Source organism: Gymnoscopelus microlampas (genome assembly GCF_963454915.1).
Source record: "Gymnoscopelus microlampas genome assembly, chromosome: 6".
In the NCBI taxonomy this organism is placed as follows: domain Eukaryota; kingdom Metazoa; phylum Chordata; class Actinopteri; order Myctophiformes; family Myctophidae; genus Gymnoscopelus; species Gymnoscopelus microlampas.
The window spans coordinates 45,228,250-45,251,759 of NC_139943.1; the positions used below are offsets into that span (position 1 = coordinate 45,228,250).

A 23,510-nucleotide genomic window follows, 5' to 3' on the forward strand; every position below is an offset into this window, starting at 1 on the left:
TGAATGAGGAAGAAAAGCCAGTGGAGGTACAGTATATAGACTAGAAGAGGAAGGAGAGAGGGAGTTCAGAGAGAATAAAAAGGTACGGAGACATGAATGCAGTGAATGGGAGACAGTGGTTCTCACACATTTTCATGTCAAGGACCCCCAAATTGATATATATATATATATATATATATATATATATATATATATATATATATATATATAATATATATTTGGCCATGGACCCCCATCTGAAAAGATTTAATGCCAAAACTATTCCAATTCTTTTAAACGTTTTTCACGATTTCTCAAAATATTTCAAAAATAACAGATCTACAAGCAGTGTTGCAATGCTGAATTGGAACGTGGTTGCACTGTATTTTAATGACGTGACGCGCAAGGCGATTAACACCTACACTACGGGTCACACAATGGACAATTGATATGCATCTAGGCTCATTCCTATGTTAATTTACCTGGTGTGAGTCGGGGAGGCTTTGTAAACTTTGTTGAGGTGTGAATTTAAAGTAGTTTTAAATCTATGCGTGTGCCTGCGCGTGCTCCTGGTCACATAGGTTCCTGCACGGCGTGCAAGGCCGTCCCATGAGCAATGCAACCCTGTATACAAGCTCATTTTCAAATAGGCGAAGTATATAATAGGGTGGTTAAACTGATTCTGATGCTTTATTAGCTCATTTTGCTGGGGAACCCCTGAAACCTCCCTGAAACCGCACCTTGAGAACCACTGGAGAAGGAGATGGGGAGGAGAGAGTGGTGAATGGGAGGTAAAGAGAGGCGGGGCCACAACAACGTAGAACCCATTACAAGCCGGTGACCTCTGTGCTGGCGGGCCGTAAAGTGGAAGGGAAATGGGCGGAAGGAGAGAACACACTCACATTGTCCTTGGCGTTGAAGTAGGGAAGTTCGCCGTCCTGTAAGCAAGGCACACGGAAGCACAGTACCAATTAGTAAATGGCATTTAAAAATTGTGCAGTAAAAGAGACAGAGAAGATGGTCTAATCATGTCATTTCCTAAGATAGAAATCCAACACTAGGGTAGGTACCCTCACAAAAAAACATGCAGTAATCCTGGTCTCTATACTGCCTCCCCCTGGTCAGCCGGGGCCCCTGATGGAGGGGAAAGGAACTGGTTGGAATAACGTGTTCCTTCTACTCGCTACGTCCTACCGGGGAAACTCCCCCCTGTCAGGTGATAAGAAGCGGCCTGCTCACTCCTCATGCATTGAAGGAAGCATGAGCTCAAACTGGAATTTTCCTATTTTGACGTAAAGGAATAATGGATGATACCTCTATTCCGTTACTCAAACATATAGGGCTTGTATTCACACATACTGTATGCATGCACTGCTTTTCCCTTCTGATATTGTCTTCTTTGCTCCTACAGCCATTTAAACATGTTTAATGTAAGCCACGTCATATTGGACAGCAAATATTCCCTTTCTGCAGCAGACGTTTTGTCTGACCGTCTGTTGCTCTTAAAGGGGCAAGTTGTTACAGATGGGTGGTTTAATGGACCATAACATGTAATGAAAAACAGAGATCTGAACTAACTGAGCTCTAATCACAGCTAACAACCTACAGACAAAACCAAATTTAACTTGGTGTTTCATAGTCACAGTGTTTGATTAGCGATTAGTCAAATGCAGGCATCTGTGTTGTATGTGCTGCACGTGCATTGTATGCATTTGTGGATGTGCGTGTTGGTGAGAATGAATGCACGGTCTGCTAATTCAGACACACACACACACACACAAGATATCACTGTACTGTATATAGGCTACTGTGTATGTATGTACGTACAGTATGTGAGCATTGCAATGTAAAAGAAAATGTTGTCTGTATGTCACTGCTCACTGACATTGCACATGTTCACGTATGGATAAAACTGCATGTGTGTGTGTGTGTGTGTGTGTGTGTGTGTGTGTGTGTGTGTGTGTGTGTGTGTGTGTGTGTGTGTGTGTGTGTGTGTGTGTGTGTGTGTGTGTGTGTGTGTGTGCGTGTGTGCGTGCGTGTTTGTGCGTCACCTCAAACTCATCCTTCCAGTGATGCTTCATCTGGAGGTTTTCCGCAGCTGTGGCCAGTTTCTGGGTGGGGTGGGCATGCGGGAGGGAGAGAAACATGACAGGGAGTTTAGAGAGTGGAAAACAACGCACGACAGACCTCGTCTGCAGTCTAAGCCTAATTATAGACAGCCTGGGGCAGACGAGGATAAGCTGAAAAAGATTAAACAAAAGTGAACAGACCAAAACAAGTGTCAGGTGTATAGCAGCATCCCAGAGACAAAGGGATGATTATTTGTCTTGCTCGCTGAATTCAAACCAGAGGATCATCCTCACACTGATAGCACACTGTCTGTCCGTTTAAAGGCTCATTGCCATCACTATGTCACAATGAAAAGGTTGCACCACAGGCATGAAGATTACAGTGTATGCAGTGGTGGGAAAAGTACTCAAATGTTTTACTTAAGTCAAAGTATCAATACTGCAATGTAGAAGTACTCTGTTACAAGTAAAAGTCCGGAATTCAAAATTTACTTGAGTAAAAGTACAAAAGTACCGAAAGTAAAAGTACTAAAATGTTTGAAAATAGCAGATCTACAAGCTCACAACGCGTCGCGATGCGACGCGTTGTGAGCTTGTAGATCGGCTATTTTCAAATAGCCTACAGTATGTATAAAATAGGGCTAAAGTGGTTAATGTATGTTTCATAAAATCATCATTTATCTCTGAAAAGAAACTAGTAACTAAAGTTTGCAAATAATTGTAGTGGAGTAAAAGTACCATATTTCCCTCTGAGATGTAGTGGAGTAGACTGAGTCAAAGAGAGGTAGAACTAAGAACTAGATAAGGGAGAGGAAAGCTGAAAGGAAGAGAGAGAGTGGACAGGAGAGAAGAAGATGGGAGGGATTGATGGAGAGAGAGAAGGACACAGAGAGAATACCTAGGCGTGGAGCAGCAGTATAAAGAGCAGCAGCTCGCTGAAGAAAGTCAAGAGGGAGAGGATTACAAGCGTCTCACAAGCTGTCAGTCAAACACTAGTGTATGGAAACACGGCTCTCAACCTCACACAATTATAGACCTCAGCGACCCTCACACACACATAAGAACAGCACCTACACCCAGAGAGAGAGAGAGAGAGAGAGAGAGAGAGAGAGAGAGATCAGGCATCGTTTCCCCCTCACCTCCCTGTTGGTTTGTGAACCTAGCAACAACCACACCCGAGTGAACCTGTAAAAAAAAAGTCCAGCTCACGATTTCACCGACCGCACATAATGAGTCTAGGAGAGCGGATGAGAGAGTTTGAATGTGGAACAAGATGAAGAGAACACAGAAAAAAAGCAGGCAACAGGAAGATTTAAAAAAAAAATCATAATAAAAATAAAGAAAAAGGCAAGGCTATCTACAAGGGGAACATTAGCCAAAAAATAGCATCTATTTGGGTTATTTTTGGCAAAGAGATTTGGTGTAGATGGAAAAAAGAGGTTGAATTACAGAGACAACTCAGGTCCAGCTTAATAAGTCTAGAGGCTTGGTTAACAAACGGTATTATAGCATACTGTATGTATACTGTATGAGCTGTTGGAACTTGTAAGATGTGTCATTGATGAGTCCTTATCAGTTCAATAAGTGGCGTGTCTTTTAGTTTCCAAATAATGGGGCGATTCGGTATTTCAAGGGACGGACGGATGGCAACCCTGCTCATTAAGAACCTTTGTTCCATCGCTAGACAGTAAATGTGTGGTAAAAATCTGTGTTGATCCCCGCTGAGGCAGCTCGGGTCTGACTCTATCTTAACCCATTAAGACCGGGAACGCATCTGTGTCATTTTTTGATTTCTTTGGCTATTTAAAAATAGCAGATATACAAGCTCATAGCGCGGCACTGAGTGCCGCGCTATGAACTTGTAGATCGGCTATTTTTGAAAAATCCTGAAAATGTGCGCAAATCTTGGAATATATATATATATTTTTTAAGCGAACATTTGTAACTCAAATCTTTTGCTCCTGGGGGATTCTACAAATGTCTTCTAAATCCTACCAGTTTAAAAAAAATTAACGTATGTTGCTGTAATCAATGGTTCTCAAACTGTTTCATTTCAAGGATCCCCAAAATTATACGTATTTGGCCACGGACCTCCACCTCAAAATATCTTGTTCAAGGGACCCCCCAGAAGCAAAAATTAAAGCGTGGCACTCTTTGCCGCGCTATGAGCTTGCAGATCTGCTATTTTTGAATAGCCAAAGTATAAAATAATGGTTTAAGTGGTTAAACCACAGATGCGTTCCCGGTCTTAATGGGCTAAAGGAAACCCACCTGTGTGTCTTCTGTCACACGGCAAGGTTAGTGTACCTCTGCCTCCCCCATCCTTCCCACCACAGCAGGGATGTACTGTATTAGATCAGACATGACAGAGGTTGTGTCATTTGTAGTCTCCTACCGGCACAAGATGTCTGAGGTCGTTATTGTCTCTCACATAAAAAGGAGACAACATTCAACCGTTTTTCTTTTTATGTGTGTTTTGTTTTATAAGTGCATTTGTGTTCTGGAAACATAATTAGCCTGAGATGAAGCAGTAATTATAAGAATTTGGTTTGTTATTCTGTTTATGGTAGTATGTGTGTGTATGTGCTGTCTATACCGTAGATCAACAGTCTTCTCTATTAGTCTTCTATAAATAGCCTGTGCTCTAGCCATACACACACGCACGCGCACGCACGCACACACACACACACACACACACACACACACACACACACACACACACACACACACACACACACACACACACACACACACACACACACACACACACACACACACACACACACACACACACACACACACACACACACACACACACACACACACACACACACACACACACACACACACACAGCAGGAAACAAAGTCGTAATCATAAAGCAATGTCAGAGCGACTACATCGTCATCAGAGATAATTTCAGCATTCAGTCAAGTCAAAGAATCGCTTTAGAGAGCGTTAACCATTTACAGAGCATCACAATGCCTTGATTCATCAGTGGACTCCAGGATATCAAACATATCTTATATATCATCATTATAACTACCACCCCCCTCCCTCCAAAAAACAAAAAGAATAATTGAGAGACAGAGAGACACCAAAGGGAGCTGAAGCTCTTGTTGTCCACATCAAACCCCTTGAACCAGCCCCCCAGGGGGACAGTCGCTCCATTCAATATTAGACACGATAAGATTGGGTGCCAATACAAACATATTTCTATCAGTGAATTCTTTGTGCACTTTGGTGGTTTTGACAAGACAGCACTATCAGCACACTCCCTCCTGTAACCTATTATATTTAGCCAAAAAAAAAGAGTGCCATTTTGTCTAATCCTGAATTCATAGGAGTGTCTGACAACTTCCCACACAGCAGGGGAAACACTCCTTTGATGGAGTATTTAACCCGTTTCGACCGGGAAAGTGTCATTTTTAGATTTCTTTTTCATGAATAGCAGATCTACAAGCTCATAGCGCCGAGTGCCGCGCTATGAGCTTGTAGATCTACTATTTTTGAAAAAACGTGAAAATGTGTGCAAATCTTTGAAAATACATATTTTGTAAGCGAACATTTCTCTGTTATAACTTCTGGGGGTCCCTGGAACAAAATATTTTGAGATGGGGGGTCCACGGCCAAATACACTGGACCACTGATATTACAGCAACATTAGTTAGGATTTAGAAGACATTTGTAGAATCCCCAGAAGCAAAGCTTTAAAAAATATATATATTCAAAGACCCACGATTTTTCGGTGCCGCGCTATGAGCTTGTATATCTGCTATTTTTGAATAGCCAAATAAATCTAAAAAATGACACACAGATGCGTTCCCGGTCTTAAAGGGTTAATAAGGCGAAATGGCAACAGAAGATTTAAGACTGTAATAATAGATACCTACAGGGAGGAGCAGAAGGTAGCGGTTCATGTTCACAGAAAAGGTCAAGTGTGCGGGGTTCCGTCATTGAGGGAATGTCGAATGTCACCTAATGTCAGTGTAATGTCACGTCACGTAACGTCTCACAAGCCCTGCTAATGTCACCAGGTTCAATCAGCCAGGCATAAATCCAGACCAACTTTCAGAACCCGCCCAGGGCTTCAGATGCATTACGTATGGAAAGAGCGTTGTGGGGTCGCACATGGAAAAGCACACGGATTGGTTATGAAAGCGGACACACACACACACACACACACACACACACACACACACACACACACACACACACACACACACACACACACACACACACACACACACACACACACACACACACACACACACAGATACCCAGCAATCATATGGCAATTGATTATGAATATGTATGGATATATCTTCAAGGGTTCAATATTAGACCATTAGTATAGTCTTGCGTGGCTAGACTGTTGCCTCCCACAATTTTCAGATGTTACAGTCTGGGACTAGGAAGCTCTGGTCATGATTAAAATATGAAGCGGATGTGAAGCCTCCTCCCCACTTCTGTCTCGTCTTAACAGTCGCGCACATGTATCCTAATATAAATCAAAAGAATATAAGTATATATAGCTTGATGCTTAACAGAAACGTAAATTAAAAAATAAAATGTAAAGATATTTCTAAATATATATTTGTGAACGGAAGTGCCAGTTTCCTCTCTCGGATTTCGGGAGGTGTAGTTCCAGACTCTACATAGCATTCAGAGATTGTGGAATAGTTGTCTGGCTACGCGAGACTAGACCATTAGTATCCTCTAAAGGCCCTGATACACCAAGCTGACATTGGCAGAAGAGCCATCTTTGACTCTCTATACGTGGTCGCCCTTAGTTTCTGCCATTCGGCCATTACTGGTGGCCGTTCACCCGACTGAGTCGGCGAGGGGTAAGCTCTCTGTTTTAACTGTTCAGCCTGAGCATATCAGAGCACCAGAAGAGAAATGGAAGTGAACAGACAGTCAATGGCAGATAAAAAGAGGGCGAAGCGACACAATGTCGAGTTTTCTCTTCTGGCTCTTGTGAAATGGCAACAGAAGATTTAAAAAAAGATTTCAACCATGTTTTGACAATGGTTTCTATTTCAGCATGCTAACTTTCCAGGTAGGCAGAGGCTGTTGTTTCTATCGAATCCCCATTGAGGATGTCATTGGTAGGCAGGTTTCTGAACTGTCCAAAGCCCACCAATGAGACGCAGAGTGGGTAGATGGAAATTGTGCAGCATTAGTAAGGCTCAATTATATGAAGAAACTGTAAGGTTGCTTCATACTATCTTCTGCCAACTAACTAGGTCATCTGCCATCAATCAGTTTATAGCATACTATAACTAGAATCATGGATGAGGGAAGTCTACTAGATCATTTCCTCTAGTATGTTCTGACTTCCTAATAACTACAGGACATTATAGCTAGCTACGCTATCAGCCTTTGGCCATACCGTCTAGAACAGTGGTTTAACCTGTGGGTCGGGACCCCCAGGGGCGTCCCCACATGATTTTGGGGGAGTCCTCAGATGATAGTTAAGTGACAATTTAAGGACTTTTAAGACATTTTTAATACCTAAATAAATAGACGATAAATAGCTATTTTCACAATATTTATCTGTGGAACGGAGTCAAACTAAATGGGGGTCCCCAGTTCAAATATGATTATTTTGGGGGGGTCGCGGCCTGAAAAGGTTGAGAACCACTGGTCTAGAACAGGGTTTACCTGTTAGTACTGTGCATTTCAATTTGGTCAAATAAGGCACAGACCGGCACTACACTAATGCATTCACACCAGCAGCCAGCCTGCATGGCTTGGCTTCACCACGGGACACTGCAGTGTGATTTGTGAGGCTTCCTTCACAAACAGCAACTAGCTATCTATAGTTCAAGAGTGGACAGAGAGGCCACGCCGTTGCTAGATGTGACTGTATGTCTTGTTGGTATGTGGAAAGCTGTTATGATTATTAGCAACCATTATACACAGTTCCCATCATGCATCATTCTTGCTGTAACTTGTAACACATGCGTGATTAAATGCAAGATTATCTGTCATGCATCTCTAATGTGAGTTAGTTATTGAAATGTGGGCTTCATGATTGGTCACAACTGTTCGTGTTACAGCGCAAACAGTCTGTACCCTGTATTTACTGTACGTGATATAACATTATTTACTACTGTACTGAACATACTGCAACATTCAATGTTGAAATGAGGATTGGAAAAAAAAGAGACATGTCATGTTTTTAATGTCATACCAGGAGGCAGTGATTTGTTCCATGGATAAGGGAGCAGGATGATTTAGAACCATGGACAGAGCTCACCTGTCCAGCACTACTCAGCACCAAGGTCAGCTCACAGTTTATGGGGTTCAGAACCATGGAGAGAGCTCACCTGTCCACTGCAGGGGTTGACACTATAAGGTCTCAGAGGCACTGGCCCGTCGGGCAGGTAAAGGTCATGTTCTACTTGCCCACAGGTCATGTTCTACTTGCCCACAGGTCATGTTCTACTTGCCCACAGGTCATGCCCACTTGCCCGAAAAGTAAATCAATAAAATGATAGGGCAGCTCCGCTCTGCTCAGACCTATAATTGCAACCCACAGCTTACTGTATTATTGTGACTAGAAAAAAGCCCCTTCCTCTGCAAATTAGATAGCATATATTTGTGTGTGTGCGCACGTGTTATGTGCTCTTTTTTGTTTGTTTATTTACTACAAAAATATATAGGCTAGCAGTAGTAAGCTCCATCTTATAGTTTTCTTTTTGGATTATGAATACAGACTACTGCCACCTCCAGGTATGGAGAGTATTAAGTCTCAGATAACAAAAGACCAAGCCGCCTTATAACAAGATTGATTGCACCAAAACTGTCCAAATTGTCCAAAACCAACAGGTACTCTGACAACAGGTACAACAGGTATTGCATAGCTGGCTGGGGCATGCATTTCCAACTATAGCATCGTTCCCAACTTGCATCATTCCCTAATTAACTTATAACAATGTTACCGACCACACGTTTTAAAGGCGGTTACAGGCTGTTACATGCGCTGTATGACTCATAGTCACACATGCACACTTGTTGGAAGTTGGTGGTAGACTCTCTGAAATAGCATGTTTTCATCATCATGTATCCTGTGATTAGAAAGAACTCCCCCTTAAATTAACACCAGTTATTTGCCAAATTAAACACACACACACACACACACACACACACACACACACACACACACACGTCAAAATGAATATGAAATGTTGAAAAGATACATGGGGCAAATACGGTAATACGTAATAATAATATGAAAATATTGTTGTTTACCAGAAACACTCTGAAAGAAAAGTATAATTGTATAAGTATAATAATCATAATTGCAGCGATACATGAACTTATTATATACAGTATACTTGAGGTGTCTTATATCACATGTATTTTGTAAAGTACACAAGAAGGGCACATCTTCATTAATTCGCCCTGATGATGCGGATAAGGGAGGGCAATTTGTTGTCCCTCTATCCATATTTCCTAATGGCGCGTCTGCAACTACACACACACACACACACACACACACACACACACACACACACACACACACACACACACACACACACATAAGCGTACGTGCTTGCCCGTGAACAATCACAAACATGTTCTCAGGGGACGATGTGATCAAACACTCTCCGAGCTGCGTGCCTTTGATTAGAGGAACCAGCTCCGGCGTGACAGCTAAGTGCTCTACGGTGACATAAACGTTCATTACAGAGAGCCTTGCAAGTCCCACCATGTCTGCCTATTGATCAGAGGCTCGTCCTCGGTTCTTAGCGGTGAAAAGACTCATATTTAGCACCGCGGCACTTTCGGCTAATGGGAGTGCATGGCGTTATATCCCCGATAGCTCCGCTATGGCTCTAACTGCTTGTTAGTCTATGTTTCTCTTGGTATGAAATAGATACCGGGGCTCCCCCGGATGTAATGAGGCCACTCTGTCACACTATGACCACCAGAGACCTATCGGGATCCTCTACTCTCTAACCCATTAAGGCCTGAAGCCGATTCTACAAATGTCTTCTAATTCCCAACAGTATTCTGAAAAAAATGTATGTTTCTATATCAGTGGTGCTCAAACTCTTTCATGTCAAGGACCCCCAAAATTATATGTATTTGGCCGCGGACCCCCATCTAAGATATTTTGTTCCAGGGACCCCCAGGAAGCAAAGATTTGAGTAAAAAAATGTTTGCTTGAAAACAATACATATTCAAAGATTTGCACACATTTGCACGATTTTTCAAAAATAGCAGATCTACAAGCTCATAGCGCGGCACTCGGTGCCGCGCTATGAGCTTGTATATCTGCTATTTTTGAATAGCCAAAGTGTAAAATAATGCTTTTTAGGTCAAATCAAAACGTGACACAGATGCGTTCCAGGTTTTAATGGACTAATGGGAGAAAGAGGGATGGTAGAGGAAGGAGTGGAGGAGAGGAGAGGAGAAAAGAGAAGGGTGGTGGTGTTGGTGGGGGGGGGGTAGGGATAGGACAGTAATAGCAGCCACAGAGTGGAGAGAAAGAGGAGCGGTAAAGGGAGAGATGAGATAGAGAGAGGACGGCGACAAGATGTTATGAATTTGGGCCACCGTATGAAAAGGGCTGATGCTGCCTGCAGCCAGTATTGCTGACATTACTAAAATAAAGTCCCCCAGGCTATATTACAAATGCACCTCAAAATGAGCTAATGATGACTGCGAGAGCCCTAATGCCTATCAATATTCCTATACACGCTTGACAGCAATTAGGCCACATGATATTGTATTTCCCATTCTGCGCGCCATTTTGTTCGGTCATTATTAATAATGGACCACAGTGGGCCTTTGGACAGATATGTGCAAATGCATGGTCATGTACAGTATGCATCTGTGTCAATAGAAACATAAATCAATCAATATTTGGGAGCCATTTGGGAGGACAAAAGCAGACCACTGGCCATTATGTGAATTATTATGTGAATGCGACATAAAACAATAAAATAAAATATACGTCTACATTATAACAAATAATAACATATTATAACAAAATACATAGGCCTTTTACAAAGAGGACCCATTAAAGGAGTAGTTCACCCAAATAAACAACTTATTTTCTATCAGTTGAAACCCCATGAAGCCTTGAATTAATGGAGATTTTTGGGTTTTTGTTGCATTCCTGAGCCAATAATTCGATGACCTGGCTGGTCAGTACAGGTGACTCAATTAAGTCCGCTGGTCAACAAATTATTGGCTCAGGAATGCGACAAAAACAAAAGAACTCCAAGAATTCAAGGCTTTATGTAATGTAATGTAATTGATAGAAAACAAGCCCAATTTTGGGTGAACTACTCCTTTAAACATGTAAAAATCTGTCCTGTGCCCCACCTTTCTGCTCTGTTGAAAAGACAATGCCCCCGATTCACTCAGCTGGTCGTAAGTAAGGTGTAAATAAAGTTACTAAAGGAGGGTGTATTTTCTCTAAGCTAAAACTGACGTGCAATTCACAAAGGGGTGTGTATATCCCTCAAATGTGCGGATCACAGGTGTATGTCATGATGAATCTGGACAGCTGCCAGCTGGTCGTAAAATCTCAAGCACGTTCCCGAGAAGTTCCTTTTCATTGTTCCACTCCCCTTTTCACAGCATTAAAGGCAACAGGAAATGAAATATCCAACTTCAACTTCACGTGCTGAACAGTGTTGCCATGTCCGCTTATTATAAGTTGCTTGTAAATATTGGTAGTTGCGGGTTACGTTTTTTTGGGCTAGTTTTTAAAGTGCATTTGCTTATTTGGGCTTGCTTCACATTTTTTTATTTATTTCAACCAGTGGTTCTCAAATATTTTCATGTCATGGACCCCCAAATTAATGTAGCCTATTTGTCCCTATAACCCCCATCTGAAAATGTTTTGTGCCAGGGAGACCCGTACCAGATTTGTGTTGTCTGAATATTTCAAAAGTCTTCCAAATATTCCACATTTTCTTTCAAGAGTTTTTGAAAATATAATAATAATAATATATAAAATATAATTTTCAAAAACTCTTGACAGAAAATGTGGAATATTGCAGATCGGCTATTTTCAATGTTAACAGTATGGTTTACAGTTCTCATATGGCCTATAGTGCCCTATAGTTGCTTCTTTTCGGCTTATTTTCATAGACCTGGTTGCTTATTTCTCTCACAAAATCTGGCAACACTGGTGCTTGAGAAGTTCAACGTCGTCCGTCTCTCGTCTAAAAATACAGATGTTGCATCGCCTTGACAGACAACCTGTACATCTGTTGTGTCTGGAAGCGAGTCCCTCTATTGCATGATGGATCAGCTGAACGTAATGATCTCATGTGTAATAAGATTAAAGAAGTTTAAAACGTTTAACCCCACCACCAAGTAATAGACGAAGCCTTTTCTACTGAACATTGCTCACCTTTACAGGGGTTTCCTCATTAGATGGTAAGAAGACTCATTGGGCTATTGTGTGTGTGGCGTTCATGTGATGAATATACAGTAGCCTACAGTATTATAAATTAATACCGTGGACACTGGAGGCTTGTCTCCAGTGTCATTAAGTGAAACTTTGTCTGAGTTGGCCGACACTGGCAAACACGCTGAGGGACCTAATAATTCAGCTCTAAATGCAACTGATAGCCTAAAAAACTTTGGGGGAAAAGCGGTGGAATCTGCATCATGTCTATATTATGCATAGGCTACAAGCAATACATTGTTTAACATATTTTTTCTTTTTTATATATATGTGTTGACAAAATATGTATGTTGGGCACATACATATTTTATTTGAGGTTTGGCACTGTTGTAATTGATTTTGCATGAAGAATAATAATGACATACGCACAGCTTTGATCCCTGGTAAGACAGCCTCGGAGCTGACTTGAGAAAGAGCAAAGCCTCGGCTAAAATCACAGACAATAAAACATTAGTGAATCCGACTACTAATGTAGGAATTTTCGTAAATGCCGGTACGATAAAAAATATGGGCGTAAATTGCTTAGTGAATCCCGCCCGTTGTTACACACAATATTGCTGCTGTCGTGTGGAACCCTTATTATGTCCAAAGGTAGGATCAAGCGCACGCACATGCACGGATGTGCACACGCGTGCAAGCTAGAACGCGTTCCCCTCCATTCATGAGCCACGTACCCAAATGGCTACAGGTTTACAGGTGAGTTCAGCTCCTATAATTCAAGGCATTCTTTGAGAAGATTTACAAAGACAAAAACTAAGCTAAAAACAAGTACTTTCCTATACAAACATGTTTCCTACTATTTATACACCCCGTAAACCTTTTAAAGTAAAATTAATCACACATTAAGGGAAAATAGACTTCATTAAAATTATGTTCCACCAGTAAAAATAATCACCATCACACCCCTGTCCAAAACCAATACTTTTCAAGAAAAGGAAAAAAAAACCTGCGTTCCAATGGATCCAAAATGCAGTAATTATTTAGTAACAATACTTATTATTGGTTCAATATTTATAAAAAACCACACACACAATAAAATGTTTAATCAAATAGCAAAAATAGCAGATCTACAAGCTCATGGCGCATTGCGACACGTTGTGACCTTGTACTGTTGTGTGACACTGTTGTACGACAAAGTAGGGCATCAATTTACGAAAAAATATGCAAAGTTTAAATATGGAGAAAGATACAAGGTTTCTGTCCGACAGCGACGGTGTTCAAACAAGATGGGGTCTAATAACCAACGTGGCTTCCCTGATTTCATATCGATGGCATCATATTGATGATGTTAGTCTTGGCCAAATATGGAGGGATGGTGGGAAGGTGGAATCCGGAGATTATGTATTCCCAAAACGTGAAAAGCATCGACACAGACTGCACAAAATTGTTTAGGGATTTGCTTGGCCTTGCACAAGAAAAATGCTGCTCATCGGGCCAGCGAGTTGCAAAATTAAACGCAGACACGTGCACACAAGCACGCACGCAGTGTTTGAAGCTCCCCTGCTTTCCAAATGAACCCTTCAAGACCAGGAACGCATCTGTGTCATTTCAGATTTATTTGGTTATTAAAAAATAGCAGATCAACAAGCTCATAGCGCGGCACCGAGTGCCGTGCTATGAGCTTGTAGATCTGCTATTTTTTTTAAATCTAGAACATTTGTGCAAATCTTTGAATATATCTATATATGTGAACATTTTTAACTCTGATCTGTGCTTCTGGGGGTCCCTGGAACAACATATTTTGAGATGGGGGTCCATGGCCAAATACATATTGGCGATCCTTGACATGGAAAAGTTGGAGCACCACTGATATAGCAACATAAGTTCTTTTAAAAAAAAAAATGTATTATATATATTCAAAGATTTGCACACATTTTTCACTCGGTGCTATGAGCTTGTAGATCTGCTATTTTTGAATAGCCAAAGAAATCTAAAGTGACACAGATGCGTTCCCGGATTGAATGGGTTAATATTAATCAAACTAGCAGCAAGCGGAAACAATGCAAGCTATCTTTATATCATTTTAGAAGAGCTATGTTGCAGCGTCACTGTGTAATTAATTAACTCCTGTCAACATCCCAGTGACCCTGGGCACTTTTTTCTCCTTTCTGCAGGACCCTAGGGCTGGCCTGAAATGTGCATGGCAATCATTCAGTGAACCAACAGCAAGAGATACCTCATTCTGCTTCAGAACCAATGCAACACAGTACAGTATTCATTATGTAATTTTCCCACAACCAGTGATGTGCAGAGCAGTTTATTTTCTTAAATTACAAATTTAAAAAAATGATTGTCCCATCAAGCAACTGGACAGACATTTGTAAAATCAGGCAGGGTTCTGGACTTTGCCTCCTCCATACATAAGTGTGCTCTGTGCACATTTCAATTGCACAATAATTCACAGCACCAAATAGGCCCATATTTCGTCCCACAAACAACTTTGCAAGTAACTTCCCAAATGACCAAAACGCTTGCGATCCACTTTTTTTCGGCACTATTTATTTTACATAACATGCACAGCACACACTGCAGCAGCAGTTTAGAGCAACAAGCAAGCAATTTCAACAATTTCCATAAACATGTCTAATTTCCCCAAGCATTGGCAATTGCTTATTTCATTGGTTGATATGGTTCTATATAGCCTATCAAGCGCATCTGTAGAGATAAATAATCAAACCACAGAGGCCTCCTCCGTGACCTATTTGTTTGATTTGAGAATGCGTTAGTTATGTTCAAGCAATAAGCAAGAGTGTAAAAATGGCCCCTTAGGTGTCTAATAGCGGGTTCATGATGAGCAAGGATAATAATATCTGATTTAGCATTTAACCACTGCCACGTGGGTTCGAGGGTTATACAACTGTACTAAAACAACAAAGAAAAGTAAGCTCCTCAAATGCAGCAAAGTATTAGTACTTTTGAGGTAGCGAACAGAGTTCAAACATCACTATACATATTTAAGATGTTGGCTTTCCACGAGGGAGAGCCACGTTCGAATCCCGGGCCCCCCCCACACAAACAGACACACACACACACACACACACACACACACACACACACACACACATACACGCACACACACGCAGAGAGAGACAGACATTTCTTTGTCATTTCCAATCCTGAACCAATCCTGAACCTAGGAGTGTAGTTACTACCCTCCACACCCCTCCGAGGCCTATTGATCCTATGATTGACATATACACTGAGATTTGTCTCTTTTACGGTCCAATAATCCCTTTGTCCAAGACATTTTGTCTACAGGAGATAGGCATGCCCTCTCTGAGCTCACCAGTGATGCATCTATTATTATACAGGGAGCAGATAAAGGTGGGGCCACAGTTGTGAACATATAAAACTGAAATATTGAGACTCCTATATGATGTCTCCTATACTTCAAACTGGGCACGAATCCCCGGCTCTCAGTTACAACAAGCTATAGTATAGAGGATGTAGTTACAGAGGGTTATTAGAGGGGTATTTGAGGTGTCATAAAAGACACCCAGGTTTTTTTTAGGTCGGTGTCACATTTGAGGCTAGAGGACCAATGGACAGCCGAATTGTGTCAGAGATGCACTCCTACCTATTACAAAGATCAACATTTTTTTCTGGATTCAGCTGAAGGAAGTTCTGCGACATGCAGTTAACCCATCAATACCTGGAACGCATCTGTGTAATTTTTTTTATTTGAGCTAAAAAGCATTGTTTTACACTTTGGCTATTCAAAAATAGCAGATATACAAGCTCATAGCGCGGCACTGAGTGCCGCGCTATGAGCTTGTAGATCTGCTATTTTTGAAAAATCGTGAAAATGTGTGCAAATCTTTGAACATATATATTTTTAAAGCGAAGATTTTTAACTCAAATCTTTGCTTCTGGGACCCCCTGGAACGAAATATTGCATGATTCACAGTTTTTTAAGGTCATTATGTTTAACAGAAAAATGAAACTGTGTATCATCTGCATAGCAATGATAGAAAATGCCTTTAAGACACGCAGCTAATGAGGACACCAAGAGGTGGCATAGAAGGAGAAGAAAATTGGACCAAAGATAGAACCCTGGGGCACGCCACACAGGTCAAGGGAGCTATAGAGAAGATATCGATAGCCACAGAAACACTCCTGCCTGCCAGGTAAGAGGAAAACCATTGAAGAGCAGACCCCGGTTAAACCCACCTATACTGTTAGTGTGGAAAGTGGTGAAAATAGTACAGAACAGGAGCGCGCGCGTCTGGCTATACTCTGGCTGACCTTGTCCGAGCAGGCAGGTGGCGGACACCGCAAATTTGATTGCAGTGCGCTGCAGATTTGCAAATGACACCCCCCCCACCGCGCCGCTCCTTTCACAGAGTCACCAAAATGCCAGACACCTGCAGATGAGGAACAAATCACCACCGTGCTTCAAGAAATTGGCAATTCAGCCACACGATGGCACATCTCATTCTGGCAAACGTACAAAATGTGGCCCTTGGTTTAAGTTGGCTGATTGAATCAATAACTGGGATAGTAGAAAGGTTGTTACTGAGGCTCTTCCTAGAGATAGTGCTAGCAACAAAAAACAAAAAGATTCAACACAAAATGTCACATAAATGTCACATGTCTGTTATATAAGCTGGACAATCCACTAAAGCTGCCCAGTTATTAAAAATAATAGATGCAAGGAGGCGATCTAAAGAGGAGTGAATTAGCTTTTTTTCGGACAGGTTCATGATGCATTTTGCAGCACAGGTTAGCACTGCAGAGTTTGTTATGGACATCCACAGATGATGATATAAGGCCGTGTGGGACCCAGACACTTCCCTTTCACTGGGCCATTGTACTCCTTAGACTTACAATCCTGCTCTCTGCCCTGCTCAGGTTGCTTAGTTGTCATTCGGCGGGGCTGTCCAACCAGCCCACCGTGCATTTAGTGAGAGAGCAGTGCACAGCTTAAAGGATAGACAGGGAAGATGAGACAGGCTCTGCTAAGCCTCGGGTTTCCCAGACGATGTGTGCGTGCACGCGCGTGCGTGCGTGTGTGTGCGTACACACATTTGCGTGCGTGTGCATGTGATCATCTGAGGGATGTGTGCGAGAGTGTCATGTCCTATATATGTAAAAGTACATGCACGTTGTGTGTGTGTGAGTGCATGCACTACACATGTGTACATGGGCGCACTCACACACACGTTTGCGTGTGAAATCTCCATGGGTGTGAAATCAATAGGCCATCGAGAGTGCGAGCGGCCAATCCCGCAGACAACAAAGTGATACATCGGCAGCTACTAACGGCCATAAAAAGACCATTAAAATCCACACGCCTTGTGCCCTTTATCGGACAATATTAGTAACCCCCCACCCCAAAGAAAAGGGGAAAAGGGATAAGAGATAGCGGAGAGTGTGGGGATGACAAGATGAAGGGAGAATGAGCCTGTGAGAGAAGGACAGAGAAAGAGAGAGAGGGAGAGAGGGAGAGAGGTATGAATCATGAACAGATGGATTCATGGGGAGGGGACTTAAAAAGACGGGAGACAACGCCACTCTGCATGATCATAGTGTTCCTGGGTTCTCATTAAAAGCTGGCTGATTAGGCGGCGCAATGGGAATAGATGAAGAGAGCGTCAGGGAAGGAGAGAAGAGAGGGGGGGGGGTTCATCTTATCAGGCTTTATGTTGTCACCTGGGTAAGGGAAGGGATGAATTTGCAAATCCTAACTTTTCTCTTCTCGCGTGTGTGGTCAGCGATTTTGTGTGCGTGCGGCGCGCGTGTCTGTGTGTGGTCTCCAGTGCGTTTGCTTGAAGTGCAGATCTGAGTGCAAGCATACGTGTGTGTAAGCATCTGCTTGGGTGGCTACTTGAGAAGAGCAAGTGAGGAGAGAGTAATCACGCCAAAGAGAAGAGATGGGGGGGACAGAGAAGCAAACATTATGGAGAGAGAGAGAGAGAGGAGAGAGAGTGAGAGAGAGAGCAGGGGGATTTGCAGCTATGGACAGAGCACAGGGGAGAGCAGTCTTTTACATGGCCTTTATCAAAGGCCAGTGCCCTCCTATGGGAACGCAATGCATACACTAGCTGCTCCCTGTCTTCTCACTCACACACACACACACACACACACACACACACACACACACAATACATCCATCTGTAAGCAAGCACAGCGATGATGCTCAGCAGTGGTGTCCTTGCCTGGCGCTCAGTGTTGCTGCCATTATTCAAAGGAAAACTGCCGCTGTTCAGAATCACGGTCATCTTCATCTATGCTCAATCTCAAAACGAGGTTAGTGCTAGGGTTGGAAAAAAACATGTTTGTTCCGTTTAATTGACTCTTCTAACTAACAGAAGGACAAGGTTGCACCTCTAATTTTAATTAGGGCTCGAATCCTATACAATAGAGTAGGGTTAACCTGCACCACCTTAACAGTTACTGTATGTAACACTATCGAACCAAAGTTTAAATCAGTTTAACCAACAGAATAAAAACATGATGATGGGTATAAAATATAAAGATTATAAATGGGTTAAAGGGATATTTCACTTTCAAAAAAACTTTTGGTCATTTTATCGTCTACTCAGGCTTATGTGAGCCCCCAGACAGTTTTTAAGTTGCTTGATTCAGTATTTAGATATTTGATATTAATTTTATCAGACACGCCCCTTCCTATACAAACCCATTATAACTTCAAACTCCATTTTTAACCTGTTAGATTCATCAAAAACACCCGTCCTTGGTTCTGGTGACTCACCCTGCCCTCCTAATACGCGAGGGGCCATGTTTTTTCGCTAACTTTTTTCATTTATTTAAAAAAAAGAATTGGAAAATGAAAAAAATGAAATACAATTAAAAAAATGTAATAAAATAAATGAAAAAGTAATCGAAAAAACACGGCCCCCTCACGTATTAGGAGGGCAGGGTGAGTCAGCAGAACCAAGGACGGGTGTTTTTGATGAATCTAACAGGTTATCAAACAAGAAGTCCCGCACACTGTATCTTGCTGTGGCATCTCACTTAAAGTGAGTTGCCACAGCAAGATACAGTGTGCGGGACTTCTTGTTTGATTCAGATTATCTACTGAAATAAGTAACAGTGGATGTGCGATTATTCTCTCTACATTGAATCTAACAGGTTAAAAATGGAGTTTGAAGTTATAATGGGTTTGTATAGGAAGGGGGCGTGTCTGATAGAATGATTATCAAATATCTAAATACTAAATCAAGCAACTTAAAAATGGTCTGGGGGACTCACAAAAGCCTGAGTAGACGATAAAATGACCCAAAGTTTTTTTGAAAGTGAAATATCACTTTAATTAAAGGACGACTTCACCCATTTTCAACCCGTCTTCATACAATTGGTCCTCACTAATGCTCATGATAATATGGCACCATTTTTGTCTACTCACTCTGTGTCTCATAGGAGGGCTGTGGACAGTTTAGAAACCCAGTTTTAGTCTACCAGTGACATCATCGATGGGGAATCCAAGCTAATAGAAACTACAGGCGTTCTACTCCTGGAAAGTTAGTATGCTACAAGTAAGACGCGCAAACGCTGGAAGCGAACGCAGCTCCAAAATATTGTGTATTTACGGACTGTGTGTGTGTGTGTGTGTGTGTGTGTGTGTGTGTGTGTGTGTGTGTGTGTGTGTGTGTGTGTGTGTGTGTGTGTGTGTGTGTGTGTGTGTGTGTGTGTGTGTGTGTGTGTGTGTGTGTGTGTGTTTTGACTGTAGCTGCACTCTGGTGCACTCTGTGGGTTGCACACAGGCAGTGCAGGCAGTGCACACATACTGCACACACACAGACAGAGCCACAAGCCGAGCAGAGTTTCATAGTAGGCTCCACTTGGGCGGAGGCGCGCCGCGCCTCCTTCCGCGTTCGCAATAATGGAAGCCATTGTTCTCACGTTAATACAAATAAAAATAAATACAAAATAATATTGAAGAAAAAAATAAACCTTCCTAACGATGATGTCACTGGTAGGCAGGTTTCTGAAGTGTCCACAGCCCTCCTATGAGACACAGACTGAGTAGAACAAAAATGACACAATTTTATCAGGAGCATTAGTGAGGATCTATTATATGAATGGGTGAAGTCTTCCTTTAACCCATTAAGACCTGAGGCCGTTTTCTGAAAGACGTATGTTTCTATATCAGTGGTTCTCAAACGTTTTCATGTCAAGAACCCCAAAAAAAATGAGAAGGTCCTGGGTTAGATTCCCGCCGGGGACGCTGTGGGCGCTGGGGGTGTGTCTTCTCCTCCGCGTCACCAGCGCCCATACCCTAGGTGGGGTTGGCGAAAGGGCCTACTCTGTGTGGAGTTTGCATGTTCTCCCCGTGTCTCCTAGGGTAGTTAATACCCTCACAAAAACATGTAGTAATCCTAGTCACTATACTGCCTCCCCCTGGTCAACCGATGCGCCTGATGGAGACGAAGGGAACTGGTTGGAATAACTGGTTGTGTTCCTTCCACGCGCTACGTCCAACCAGGGAAACTCTCCCCTGTCAGGTGACAAGAAGGTCAGTTGGCTCTCATGCATTGAAGGAGGCATGAGCTCGGCCCTGGCCTCCCTAGGCTGGTGGGGGGAGTGTAGTGCCCAGGATCACTTAGCAAATTGGCACCGGGTGGAAAAAAAGGGTTACAAAATCGAGGGATAAAAATGATTTAAAGAACCCCAAAAATTATATGTATATATTTGGCCACGGGCCCCCATCTCAAAATATTTTGTTCCAGGGACCCCCGGAAGCAAAGATTTGAGTTAAAAATGTTGGCTTTAAAATAATATAAATATATTAATTTGCACACATTTTCTCTATTTTTGAATAGCCAAAGTGTAAAATAATGTTTTTTTTTAGCTCAAATCAAAAAGTGACACAGATGCGTTCCAGGTCTTAATGGGTTAAGGGTATCAGACAATAACATTTTGAAATTGTAATTATGGAAGGACATTGTGATCTACCGCTGAAAGCATCGCTGACGCTCGCCTCCCAGAACCATGCGTACCTAATATGCCTAATGACTGATTCTACACAAAGCTTTCCTCCTGTGTTTCCCCCGGCACTATACATGTACCTTCATTTCATACAGCCTTCCTCAATAACAATTCGAAGGGATTCTTCTTTCCCTAGAAATGAACCGTGTACAGTGGTACATAGGGCTGTCACGATTACCAATTTAAATTGCCGATTAATTATCACTCAAATAATTGCGATTAACGATTTCATTGTGTTTCTGTCGTTGAAAATGTATGGAACATTATGAATAAAAATTACATTTCTGTTTGGCTTTTAGCTTTCGTAATCAGAAGTTGCACAAGGCAGATACGACAAATAACACATATTGAATTATTTTATACTTAAAAATAAACATTAATGTTGGAAATAGACGATCTATAAGCTCAAAACGCGTCGCATCGCGACGCGTTTTGAGCTTATAGATCTGCTATTTCCACTATTTTTTACATTTCTTTTTAAATATGTTATTTTTTAACATGGAATTGATTATGATGATTATGCAAAAAATATTGCGATTATATAAAATAATTTTCAATTAGACAATTATGTAATAATTGTGACAGGCCTAGTGGTACAATGTAACAAATAAATCAAAGAAAACTTGCGCCGGGGCCAATAGCTACCATTCCCTTCTGGGTTTCATAAAATATCCAATATCCAATTTGGAGAATATGACTGGAAATGTTGGAGTCAATATGGTCACATCACATCAGTGATCCACCAACACCGTCTGGAATACTTCTCAGTGAATCTATTAGTCACTTGGCCACGTTTCTAGTTAAATCCACCCATCTGCCATATTTACAGCATCTTCCTGTCTGTTTGTCCATATCTGCCACTGTATCTATTGAATATGAATTTGTATATGAAAGGATATCTCCTTTGAGATGTAGCACCTCATTTTAGAAGGGGTCCTATAGATACAAATAAAAAATAAAACCCAAAAATAGCATTACGTAACAAACATACAGTGCAACGACACAGATGCAGATCGACCACTCGCCTTGTCCCTCCCACACCCCAGGTCCTTAGCTGTCATACAAGACCAACTGAATACGATGCCCCAGATAATCAAATATGTCGGCATAAACTGAAGCTTGTACTGTAAGTACACCCACATTAAAAGCATTCAAATATAGCAACATATACAAGCACCGAGTGCCGTGATACGAGCTTGTACAAGCTTGTACAAGCTTGTATTTTGAAAAATTGTGAAAATGTGTGCAAATCTTTGAATATATATATGTTTTTTTTAAAGCGAACATTTTTAACTTAAATCTTTGCTTCTGGGGGTGGTCCCTGGAACAACATATTTTGAGATGGGGGTCCGCGGCCAAATACATATCATTTTGGGGGTCCTTAACGTGAAAAATATTTGAGAACCACTGATTATTATAGCAACATAAGATTTTTCAGAAAACTGTTAGGAGTTTAAAATGTTCGCTTTTAAACATATAATATATGTTTAAAAGCGGGAAAAATGTGTGCAAATCTTTGAATATATTATATTCAAAGATTTGCACACATTTTTCACGATTAATAGCAGATCTGCTATTTTTTAATAGCTAAAGACATCTTAAAATGACACACAGATGCGTTCCCAGTCTTAATGGGTTAAAGATGAGAAAATAAAGATGTCCTGAAGGAACAGAAAGAGGTTATAGATCTCAGGAAAAAAAGGAAGATTATACCAGTCAGATATGGCTTTGTATTAGAATAGCCTGCGTCCGACTTCTTTGAAAAGTCTGGGAACAAAGAAAAAGTGCATAATGTCTGAGTTGATCAAAAAGAGAAAGCTGTTTCAAATAGGAAGTACAATTAAAATAAAAACATTTGAAGATGAACCAGACCCACTGAACTTGCCTTCTATATTTCGGCTACAACCAATTAAGCGATTCATACATGAAACAATGGGGGGGGGGGGGTTAAAGGAGGGTTCAGGGTCAATCTAAATGACGTCCAACATTATTTTAACATATAGTTTCTCACAGCGTTACCCATCATCAGAATTTAAATGCAAATCAAAGCAATATACAGTAGATAATTATG

General features: G+C 41.5%; 1 protein-coding gene across 1 annotated transcript in view; it reads right to left on the reverse strand.

Annotated features, from left to right (window-relative positions):
* The window catches only part of LOC311047176 (voltage-dependent calcium channel subunit alpha-2/delta-1), a gene marked incomplete at both ends in the record, with an annotated part of 149,172 nt that overhangs the window by 89,884 nt on the left and 35,778 nt on the right, over positions 1-23,510 (reverse strand). The window contains 2 exons of the mRNA XM_084059815.1: positions 882-917; positions 2,031-2,090. Of these exons, the coding sequence (XP_083915941.1) occupies positions 882-917; positions 2,031-2,090 (96 nt within the window). The remainder of the gene's footprint in view (positions 1-881; positions 918-2,030; positions 2,091-23,510) is intronic.